Here is an 11,886-nt window from a genome sequence, read left to right as displayed (position 1 = left end):
TTTCCATTCTATTTTTGTACCCTGTGACACAGACTCTGTGCTAGTTTTGCTTATTCTGAAATAATCTCCTTCACATTGCCTTGCTACCTCTTTATTTAAACTTGCCCAGGATCAGAGTTGTTTATTGCCCTTTTCTATTCTTTCTGACTGATCCCTAATTATGCTCTTGACTGCTAGATCCTGAGACTGTCTCTGTATATTATTCTCTTTTTCCATTTAGACGATGTCTATTTACAATTAGGCAGCATCCTAAACCTCAGTAACAATAGTCCTTTCAAGTCTGGTACGATTAAATGCCAGTTTCCAACAAACTCTATCTTAGGAAACTAAGAAAAACAGAATAGGGTCAGTTCCAGAGTACGGTCAGTTACTTGTGAAGTACTGTGACTAAGGTTATTCAATTTTTCACAAGCAGAGTAAAGAACATTCAGTTACGGTACTACTTTCCTGAATCTCTAACTGCACTTTAAGTTGCTACCAACCTCTCGTTTCTACTCCTCAGTATGGAAATATTTACTGAAAGAGACAAAAAATGTTAGAGATGCAGCAGTTCCCTAATGAAAGAAAGCACAATAGGTTTCATCTTCATACAGATTCCAGTCAGTTTGTAGTGACCACATGGATCAAAATGTTAAGAGAGAGTCTGAGGTCACAGTGAATAGCACAGTGAATAGCAGCCATGATTAATCAGCAATAGCTGCCTTGAACGTGGGAACTGAGACTAGGTGCTGTCTTCATCATCCTTGATCTAACCAAAAATGACATTTAGGGGGACCTTTTTAGAGGACATTGTGTACAATAACACCTATGAATGAAATTGTCAATGACATAGAACATTACATGGAGAGTTCTGAAGGTAGGAAACTAGTAATGAGACTATTGCCACATTTTAGTTCCCACTCATGATGTTTTATTTTTACTAATCTTTAATTATACCATTTAAACACATTCTCTTTGGGATCCCTGGGTGGCGCAGTGGTTTAGCGCCTGCCTTTGGCGCAGGGCACGATCCTGGAGACCCTGGATCGAATCCCACATCGGGCTCCGGGTGCATGGAGCCTGCTTCTCCCTCCGCCTGTGTCTCTGCCTCTCTCTCTCTCTCTGTGACTATCATAAATAAATAAAAATTAAAAAAAAATAAATAAACACATTCTCTTTGTAAAAATAAATACAATTTAAAAGAATAATGGCTTTAGTCTCCTTTATCAATATTCTTAAATCCAATCCTTGCCTCTTTTCCCTAGAAATAATCATTGTTATGAATTACTCACTTATCATGTATTCAATAAATTAGGGTTTCTTAACTCCAGCATTACTGATACTTTGGATGAGATAATCCTTTTTTGTTGGAGGTTGTTCTGTGCATTGCAGGATATTTAGTAGAATCCTTGGCCTCTGCCTACTAGATGCCAGTACCAGACTAATTGTGACACTCAAAAGTGTTTGGCCAAATGTCTCCAATTTGCAATGTCTCCAATTGAGAAGAACTGACATATACACATATGAATCCATAGGAAATGTATAGAAAGAGAATTTAGTTAAACATAGGTGTGGAATGTTTTATATAAGCTCACTCAATTCTGTTTTAATCCCCTTGCATATTAGTGTACAGAACGCCACATTTCCAAGACTCTGTTACATTTCAGATGGCGCATGTTTACTACATTCAGCCAAACTAAAGCACCAACATTTGATTTTGAAGGCAAAAGAAAATAGTATGAAGTAGACTTAGGACTCATCTGGCAAGCAAGACTATATCATGTTTCTCTGTGTGAACTGCACCAAAAATCAAAAGTCAGGAACCTAGCTGCATGCTTATGGTGAGATGTGGGCCAGTATTTTGTTGGCCCAGTTCATGGTAGACACAGTGTGGTCCTGGAGTAAGAAACAGTGTAACAATGTCTTGATTCTCAGGCATCCCAAACATCAGGCACTCAGTGTCGACCTCGGTTTAGCTCAGCAGTCTTGTTCAGGGAATTAGTCAAGAGTTGCTTATCAGTCTTTTCAGTGATTTTTGTAAGCCATGTAATAATAGGTCATAAATAATAAATCATCTTCTCCTTACCTAGAAGGTATCTGATGGTCAACAGCTGAATCAATACTCATTTTTGCTGTCTTCTGAAACTTTAATAAAATAAAAATAAAGGGTGTTTAATTATAAATTGACAATTACAAAGAGGAGTGGAGACTAGTGGACATAAGATGTTAACAAACTTACTGTTAGAATGTGGATGAGGCATCAATGGATTCAGGAAGTTGATTTCAATTGCCTGTAGAGGGTAATATGAATGAAAAGGAAGATAATTAATAATACAGAACCCGGAGTGGATGTAGGAATCAGAGGCACTAATATTTTGGGGTGGGATATAACAGTGGGAATGAGGACTATTTATTATGTGTGGGGCTAAAATCAGGGACATAGGTAAAAAGCACAATATGAAGCAGGTATACCCTTAGGTTATTTCTCATTCCATACCTTCCAGTCACTGCTTACCTCAAATTTGGGTTATTTACCAGGGAACTGGAAAAATGGAATTGGTGAAGCATCAGACTCAGGGAAACTGGTCACTGCAGATGAAAGAAAGAGTTACATGGCAAAAGACAGAAGTGTTCAGTGAAATTCAGCCTTCTTCTAGGATTAAGAATGTTGGTAGCCAGATTTATATATCCCAGGTTTGAGTTAGTTGGCTTCTTCTATGGAAACACTGAATAACCCAGTAAAACAGACCTCTAAATAGTGGTTTAAAAGTTCTCCAAGGAAATTATGGGTCCCCAATCTGCCCATATCCTTCTACAAAGAGGATCATTAGTTGACAATCTTCACCGCCCCCCACCCCGAACCCTTCCAACATAAAGCTTCTACCAGTATTTTAGTGATCTAAATTTAAGTATGAAAGAAAACATTAAATGCCAGATATTTGGGAGTACTGGGGGTGGTGGTGGAGGAGGGCAGAGTTGAGGGCATCCCACAACATGAAAGCTAAAGACCTAAGGAATTAGGGGAAAAAAGGAATTAAGAGAAAATAGGATGTTTGCGTGTGTGTGTGTGTGTGTGTGTGTATGTGTGTGTGATCTTAGGGCCTATTTTTTTTACCTTTCTAGAGCATTCTTTTGGGTCCCAGTACTCTAGGACTCCCTGGCCTACTCACCTGGAGCCAGCTTCTACGTCCATTGCTTTTCCCTGGTCGTTCTCCCAAACACAGACCATACCATAGTAGCAATAGCTGCTTGGGGGTAGAGATGTACGGTGTACAAGGGGATTGAACAGGCTTAACTGTGTCAAGATACACAACTACAAGAACTGTGCTGTGTCCTACAGGAGCCTGAAGTGGACAGAGAGAAGTGGACCTGGAGCCAGTTGTTTGTTCTCTTGCCCCAGGCACTGCAAATGAAAGTTAGCCACAGGTCTGTTTCCCACCCACCACCCAATGATCCTTGTGGAACAGAATGTGTGACTCACGGCAAATCTTTGAAACTCCATGGGTCTCAGATTTTGTCTCTGTAAAAATGAGAAGCCTGAACTTTATCTCTGAAGATCCTTTGAGCACTAACATCTTATATTTTTTCTTCCCTTTTGATACCTTTTTATACCCAAACATATATTTGCAGGGTCATCTAAATAATTTTGCTAAATACTACCTTTTCTTTTTTTTTTTTAAGATTTTATTTATTTATTCATGAGAGACATAGAGAGAAAATGAGAGAGAGAGAGAGAGAGAGAGGCAGAGACACAGGCAGAGGGAGAAGCAGGCTCCATGCAGGGAGCCCGATGTGGGACTCCATCCTGGTCTCCAGGATCACGCCCTGGGCTGAAGGCGGTGCTAAACCTCTGAGCCACCCGGGACTGCCCACTACCTTTTATTTTCAAAAGGCATGGGTTAGACACACATAAAACAGCAGGTTTACAGTCATTTCTGTTTTTGTTGTTGTTTTTTTTATATGGTTTTTGTTTTGTATTCTTCTAACTCTTTAGACATCTTTAACTAGGTAAGCAATAATGCCTCCATTGACCAGTGGAGGCCTCTGGCAGTGACTCAACATCTTTTGGTTCATTTTTCCCTTAGACGAAGTTAAGGTGCCAAACCTAAAACAATTTTTCTATGCAAGATTTAGCATGGAAGGAATTATTGAAACCACAGGGTGGAAATTAATGATTAGCTTGAGATGCTATTAGCATACCAGCAGGCAAAAAGACTAAATGAGCTATGATCTGAAGTAAAATATGTCATCCTGGAAATTGCAAGTGATATGATGGAGAAACAATGCTGGGTAATAGGGGAGGAGAAGGAATGAGCTATTAGATTGAGAGGCAAGGAGACAAGCATTTAAATTAAGAGGACAGGACAATGAGACAGCGCGAGTTAAATGCACGAGAACCCAGACTGAATGACACTGGTTAGTGATTGCAGACAGGAAACAATCCATCAGCTGGGCTAGAATGCAGCACTAAGGGAACAGGGAAAGGAAAAGGATGCAAAAGGGCTTTCCTACTTAGATAAAGCCAGCAGAGCTAAAATTCATTCCAAGCACATTCCCCGAAGCGACATCATTAAGGGCTGTCGTGAGTAAAAGGCTCACTAATCAGAAAATTACTGCGGGAGAAAAATGGGGTGAGCCGATACAAAGAGACTGGGCAAATGTTTGAGATAATGTACAAGAAAAAAAGAACGCCACTCTGCACTTTTTTGACAAGGGGGGTATCAAAGTGCGTAGCTCTAGACGAAGAGAGAGGATGAGCGATAACCTCGGGAACTGGTTTCTTCGTTTTGGAAGGAAAGGTGAGTGAGTTTTTCTGTTGTCAACCTTAAAAATAAAAGAGCCAGTTAGTATACCAGCAAAATGAGTTTATTGAGGAATAGCAAAGGAATTGTAATTCAGGATAAGCAAACTGTGGCCAACCATAGGCAAATCTGAAGAGACAAAGGGGGTGGGGGCTCAGCTTTTATTCCGTTTTGGAGAAAATCTAAGAGGTTTGCTTTAAACAAAAGTTCACTGGGGAAGAACAAGAGTTGGAGGTGGCGGCCACTTCTCATTGGCTGCAGGCAGTGATTAGTGTGCTGTTTCTGGGCAAGAAAGGGTCCTTCTTCTATTTCTTAAAAGTGGGGGATGAAACTCCTGTGTGAACCAGCCTCTGTGGTCAGAGAATTCTTATCTCCCTTTCTGCTGATTGCAGTTGTCTGTGCCTGAGAGCTCCCCCTTCAGGGCTTTTCAAATCCATTTTAAATGAGGTTTCCTTTATTTATTTTCACAGTGTTTAACACTGTTACCTTCACAGTGATGTGCATGCTCTGCTTATAGCGTGGCATTCCATCCTGTGTGTCTGGCTCCAGGAAATCCGAGTGGGACTGAGAGAAATCAGCCTGTACCTGGCTGGCACTGCAAACAGGCCAGGGGAAATGAACATTAGGTTGGTTTTTCTATTTCCTGTAAGAATAGTTAATGAAACTAGCTAACAAATTAGCCCCTTTAATCACCAGAAAGCAATTTTTTCCACTATTAGACACAAAGCTATGGGGATTTCTGATTCCTACAAATTTCTAGGTTCAAAGTTGGATTACAGGTTCCAGCAAATCTTTTTAATAACAACAACCCCAAACTCAATAAGATTTGCAATCTCAGCACCCTCGTATCCAGACAATTTTTTTTTAATTGAAATTTATTTTTGCTATGGGCTTAGAAACTGAAAATAATGAATTTGATTTATAGGTTTTTTTTTTTTTTTCATTTTAAGCAAAAGGAATTGAAGCCTTAGTAAAATAATCATCGATAGGATTTTTTTGAAGTGAACTCTCATTTTGTCAATAGTATTTCCAATCTGTTTTATTCATTAACAAACTTTTTTCTTTTCAAGTTTTGTTTCCAGAAACTAGGAACTGCATAGATGTGTAGGATACAGCTATTTCCTCATACAATCACACTCTAACATGGGAATCAACATTTTTAAGTTCAGTGGGGAAAATGCTGCTTTATTGATGTATATAACACAGAGTGAGGAGGCTAAGTTGACATTGTCAGCTTTCTTGGGTCATGAAGTAATTCTTCACAGGGAAGATGCTTGAGCTAGAACCTGAAGATTGAGAAGCGCTGGCCACTTAGGCGAAGTGGAAGTCATTTCGGGCTGACACCAGCACAAACAGGACGTTGATGTGAAACAACATGAGTAGGGATGTTATGTTTCTAAAAAGAGATGGAACATACAGAGTAAAGAAGAGTTATGTGTAGTAGGCAGGGGTTTAACCAATAGTAGAAGAGTTACACAACATAAAGATATGACACGGTTACCACCAGTTTATCACCCTCAGTTGGAGCTTTATTTTTTCATAAGAGCACATGACTTGCTTGTTCTGCCTCATTTGGTCTTGGTGATCAAGGACGATGTACACTGCTCTCAACAAATCAAATTTGTCACCACAGACTAGTTTGATCTATTGATTTGCTTTTTACTGGTTTAGCTACCTGCACAAAATATTTCAGAAAGGGCAACCAAAGAATATCCTATATTACATGTAACATAGGTGTCTCAGAATGCTGTCATTTTATGATTGGGAAAATCATAGTTCGTTTTCTCCTGTTTTTTGAGTTAACAAATTTCTCAACTCTTTAAATGTCTTATTAATTGGTAACAATGATTATTCAGACAGATGGCTTATTTAAGGAAAATAGTTACTTATATGTCCCTTGGGGAAGAACCATCTGCTCAGATCGGGTTTGGGGGTTCCAGATGTTGTCATTTCCCTTTAACCTATGGTGTCTTTGTAACCCATTGGTTCAACTGTGATGTAGTACTCTGTATCGAATAACAGCTGGCTTAGATTATCCTCCCTGTCAAGACATGTAAAATACCTAGATACAGCCAAATATATTGCATTGAAGCTGAAGTTCTTTATCACATCTCTCCTTGCCTCACCTTTTGATTTGAAGCTTAAAACTTCCATTATTGGGGCACCTAGGTGGCTCAATTGGTTAAGCATCAGACTCTGGGTTTCTGCTCAGGCCCTGATCTCAGAGTCATGAGATTGAACCCTGTGTCAGGCTTTGCACTCAGTGCGGAATCTGCTTAAGACTTTCCCTCTGTGCCTCCCCACCATGCTGACTCTGTCTCTCTCTCTAAAGTAAATAAATCTTAAAAAAGAAAACAACTTAAAACTTCCATCATTAAAACTAGAGTGAGCATGAAAAAAATAATTAAAAATGGACAAATGACTGGAATAGACAGACATTTCTCTAAAGAAGATAAATAAGTGAACAATAACCACACAAAAAGATATCCATCAATAATACTTAGGGAAATGAAAATCAAAACGACAGTGAGATGCTTTCTCACACCCAGTAGTATTTTAGTATGGCTAGTATTTTAAAGCTGTTAGAACAAATAGAAAATGAGTGTTGAGTAGTGGCAAGAAACAAACAGAAAATGACAAGTCTGAAGTATTGACAAGATTATATCCAATACAATTGAAAGCAGGGATTTAGATATGTAGATACACATGCTCATAGCAGCATTATTCCTGATAGCTAAAAGGTGAAGCAACCCAGGTGTCCATTAATGGATGAATGGATAAACAAAATGCAGTATATACATATAATGGAATATTACTTAGCCTGTAAAGGGAGGAAATTAAAAACAAGTGACAACATGGATAAACCTTGATAATATTATGCTAAGTGAAATAAGCCAGTCACAAAAGGACAAAATGCTTTATTATTATTGGCACCTAGAATAGTAAAATTCAGAGAAAGAAGAATGATGGTTGCCAGGGGCTGAGAGTAGGGATAAAAGGGAGTTACTGTTTACTGGATATAGAGTTTCAATTTCAGAAAATGAACAGTCCTGGGGATGATGGCAAAAGTTGCATAATAATGTGAATCAACTGTATTTCATATTCCTGAACTGTACACTTACACTATTTTAAATGATAAATTTAATGTTACATATGTTTTAACACAATAATTAAATAACACTGTGAAGTTAGTTTGATTGTTTCTAATATTGTCAAAACTAGTAAAATGAGTTCTAAGTGAGAAGTTGTGCTGTACTTTTCCTTTCCAGTTTAGGAACAATTGATAGAAAAGTTTGTAGCATGTAACCTGTTTTCTTAACCTTTTATCTTTTACTCTAATAAGCCGATAAATGTATGATATATTCCAATAAAATTAAAATATTAGATTTTCATTTTGCCCATAGTCTTTAAATTTTTCATACTGGATCAAAGGTGGCAGCATAACAGCTTAACAAGGAAGCAAGACATGAGATCAGACTATAAAAGAAAGACACTAGTGAGATCACAATGAATCAGAGATCACAAATGTAAGCAAAATCAAGAGAGCATAAAACTAAAGTTTAGAGTATGGTGGGAGATATATATATATATATATATTATATATAATTACTATAGATATTATTATATATACATATATTATATATATAGCTATATATAATAAAAAATGAAAGAAATAACGAAAAAATATTTTTTTCCTTCTCCATACTCTACCCTATGTCACCTCCATGCATTGGAGCTCCATGTAATTCTTCCAGGACACCAACTTTCATTTCTGATGAAGAATGTGTCTCTGAATGCAAAAGCCTTCAAACCTGCCCAATTTCTCTCATCCATTCCCCATAGAGGTCTCATTTTCTTCTCCAAATCTAGTTTGTTTTGTATCAGCACAATTTTAAAAGTTGGGTGGAGATTATATATACATATATATAATTACAAGTCAGGAATTGACAGAACCTCAGAATCAAGAAAAAATGCCACACAAAGCCATCACTGTTTAAAATTGAAAGAACTAAAGGAAAATTTGCATTGTAGCAACATTGGTAAATGAGATACACTGTGATGGGCTTCCCCATATACTTTTAAAGGCCTCATCTCTTCCGTATTCTTGTCCACTTCCACCAGTGGCAATCTATACTAGAGGTCTAATAGAATGATCATAACAATTACTGATGGTTATTTTTTACCAATAGCACATGTCAATATTAATAATAATGAAAACTAGCATCTATATAGCACTTGTCATGCTTCTTATATCTAAAGAGTGGTGGTTATACATTTTTCTGCACCAGCGTTGGGTTGTGGTTCTATATTAGAAGCAAAGATGATGCTAATAAGTACTTCTGATAATAATGCTAAGAAACTTCAGTGGTTTAAGATTCATGTCTTCAATTATATAAAAGTAGAGGGTAAACAATAAAAGTTTATGAAGAAGGTTAATTTTTAACTATTCACAAAAACTACACTGTTAATGCATAGTCTTTTATAAAAGGAATAATTCAAGTAAAGAAATGATATTGAATGCATTCATGGCTTACAATAGTTTAAAATAATTAGAATAAAAAAATTGGAATCGACTTAAATATTCAGTTGTAGGGAGATAATCATTTTAAAAATATGTAGCAACATGATAGCATTTATAAGCAGTAAGTGGGGAAAATGCAAGGTAAAAACGATACACTAAAATCATAATCATTTAGAAATATACCCATAAGACTTAGAGACTACACATAACTGTTGGTAAATGAAAATGTATGTGTTTTTTTCTTTTAAATTTCATCTCATGATACTTTGTTAGTTTAATAAGAAATATACAGCTTTAACTTGAATGGGGTTAGGAGCTTTTATGTAAATAATATTTACATCATTTCAGTAATATCTGGGAAACCTGTAAGGTAATTTCTGTTATCTCTGGGTAAAAGAGGAGGAGGAGGAAAAGGAGAGGAGGGGAAAGGGAAGACGACAAGGAAGAAGAAGAAAAGTAGTAATGGTAGTAGTGGAGGTGGTGATAGTAGTGGTTGTAATAGGAGGAGTAGTAGTAAATTAGGGTTAAACTGGTCACATAGTTATCAGGTGGAAGATCTGAGATTTGAAAAGGAATTGGTCTGCCTCTGAAACTTGCCATCTTTCTATTAGCCCTTCTCCACACTCTACCCCATGTCACCTCCATGCATTGGAGCTCCATGTAATTCTTCCAGGACACCAACTTTCATTTCTGATGAAGAATGGCAAATAGATGTGTCTCTGAATGCAAAAGCTTTCAAACCTGCCCCAATTTCTCTCACCCATTCCCCATAGAGGTCTCATTTTCTTCTCCAAATCTAGTTTGTTTTATATCAGCACAATTTTAAAAGTTGGGTAAAGAAAGTGTATTACCTCAAAATCTATATTCTCATACTAAAACGACCGTTTTTAAACTTTTAATTGTGAAATAATTTTAGACTTAATTTAATTAATTTTTACTTAATTTAGACTTTTTCAGTCAGCCTATACCAGAAAGTGTAGACTTAACACTTTGCAAAAATAGTGCAGAGGTTCCTATTTCTCATCAACTTCTACTCATGTTAACATCTGACATATCATAGTAAAATAATCAGGACCAGGAAATTAACATTGATACAATACTATTTATCAAATGACATATCCCATTCAAATTTCACCAGTTTTCACTAATGTCCTTTTTACATTTCAGAATCCAGTACAGGAGCCCACATGTTATTTTTTGTTTTCATTGTTGTTGTTTCTTTATTCTCTTCCTAATTCTCTAATTCTTAGTCTTATTTTTTTTTTTAAGATTTTACTTATTTATTCATGAGAGACACAGAGAAAGAAGCAGAAATATAGACAGATGGAGAAGCAGGCTCCCTGTGGGGAGCCTGATACAGGACTAAATCTCAGGACCCCAGGATCATGACCTGAGCCAATGGCAGATGCTCAACCACTGAGCTACCCAGCTGCCCCAGTCTTACCTATTTTTTTTATAATCTTGACTCTTGTGAATAGTACTACTGATTGTTTTGTAGAGGGTCCTTCAATTTGGGTTTGTCCGATGTTTTCTCATGATTGGACTGAGGTTATAAGTGTTTGGCATAAATACCAAAGAACAATGTCTTTGTGTCTTTTTCCTGGTGATACTAATTTTGATCACTTGATTAAAATGATGTTTGCTGGGTTACTCTTTCCATTTGTAATTAATATCTTGAGATACATATTTTAAAACTATGATAATACCCTGTTTCTTTTCCACTTTTCACCTGCTACTCTTAGTATCCTTTGGTAGACTGCCTGCAGCTCTTATGTCTGTAGGGTTTGCCTTCTACTGATGTTCTACTGAAATGTACTTTGAATCTACAGTAGCTAAAGGGTACATACATAACAAAAGACACATATACGTGTTTTTCCTTTCTTAGATCTTCAATTCCTATAGGGAATGTAAATGCATCTCTTAATACTATTCTTTCCCTTAATCAGCATTGAATTCCATGAAAAAATGCTAATTTCCTTCAGTCAGTAATTGTGTCTCACTTTTCTCAGGCACCTCATTTACTTTGAAACTAGAGTAGCATGAGTGGAAAAATAAGACCGTACTGTGTGCCATGAGTCTATTTCCTGCATAAATTCTGATGGAGAAACCATCAGCAATTTTCCTTTCAACATAATAGATGTCAACAACCAAAAAATCCCATTGATATTATTAAATACCCTCTAGTTCGGGCCATTAATGAAACAAAGGCATTTACATGTAAGAAAAATCTCTACAGGTATCTTTTGTTTCATTATTGTCTAGCCCTTCTTATTCTATTGTTATTTAAAAGAATCATAATCATAGACTGAGATGCTGTGTTCCCATAACACTAAAGGAAAAATTTCCCTCAAGTGCAATAGGGGGAATTCAGTGACTAGAAGAACCCCCATCCTCCTCCATTAAGAAGGAATTAGGAGAAACAATTTGTGGAGTAGGCTCACCTATGCCTTTTTATGTGTTTTCCAGACAAGTCTTCCTTTGACTTCAATTTGTCTAAAATTAAAGACAGGCAGATAAGTGCTCTCTAAGATCTCCCATTTCATGGAGCTTTGAGAATATTAAACTGATAGAGGTCAGGTATAA

At 36.9% G+C, this 11,886-nt stretch overlaps 1 protein-coding gene and 1 pseudogene across 3 annotated transcripts in view; one reads left to right on the top strand and one right to left on the bottom strand.

Annotated features, from left to right (window-relative positions):
- The first annotated feature begins 4,284 nt into the window (after positions 1-4,284).
- The window catches only part of LOC144322335 (importin subunit alpha-1 pseudogene), a 283,230-nt pseudogene continuing 275,628 nt past the window's right edge, over positions 4,285-11,886 (top strand). Inside the window, exon 1 of the transcript XR_013387989.1 lies at positions 4,285-4,778. The product of XR_013387989.1 is annotated as an importin subunit alpha-1 pseudogene (transcript). The remainder of the gene's footprint in view (positions 4,779-11,886) is intronic.
- Positions 5,958-11,886, bottom strand: part of LOC144322336 (uncharacterized) — an 84,880-nt gene continuing 78,951 nt past the window's right edge. For both annotated transcript variants that reach the window (XM_077912233.1, XM_077912232.1), the window contains 2 exons: positions 11,745-11,796; positions 5,958-6,177 (listed from right to left, as the gene is read on the bottom strand). In XM_077912233.1, coding sequence (XP_077768359.1) covers positions 6,093-6,177; positions 11,745-11,796 — 137 coding nt within the window. In that variant the 3' untranslated portion in view covers positions 5,958-6,092. The remainder of the gene's footprint in view (positions 6,178-11,744; positions 11,797-11,886) is intronic.

The sequence above is a fragment of the Canis aureus genome, chromosome 10 (assembly GCF_053574225.1).
Source record: "Canis aureus isolate CA01 chromosome 10, VMU_Caureus_v.1.0, whole genome shotgun sequence".
Classification (NCBI taxonomy): Eukaryota; Metazoa; Chordata; class Mammalia; order Carnivora; family Canidae; genus Canis; species Canis aureus.
The sequence above is the reverse complement of the archived record's forward strand: the minus strand, read 5'-3'. Positions and strand labels throughout refer to the sequence as shown.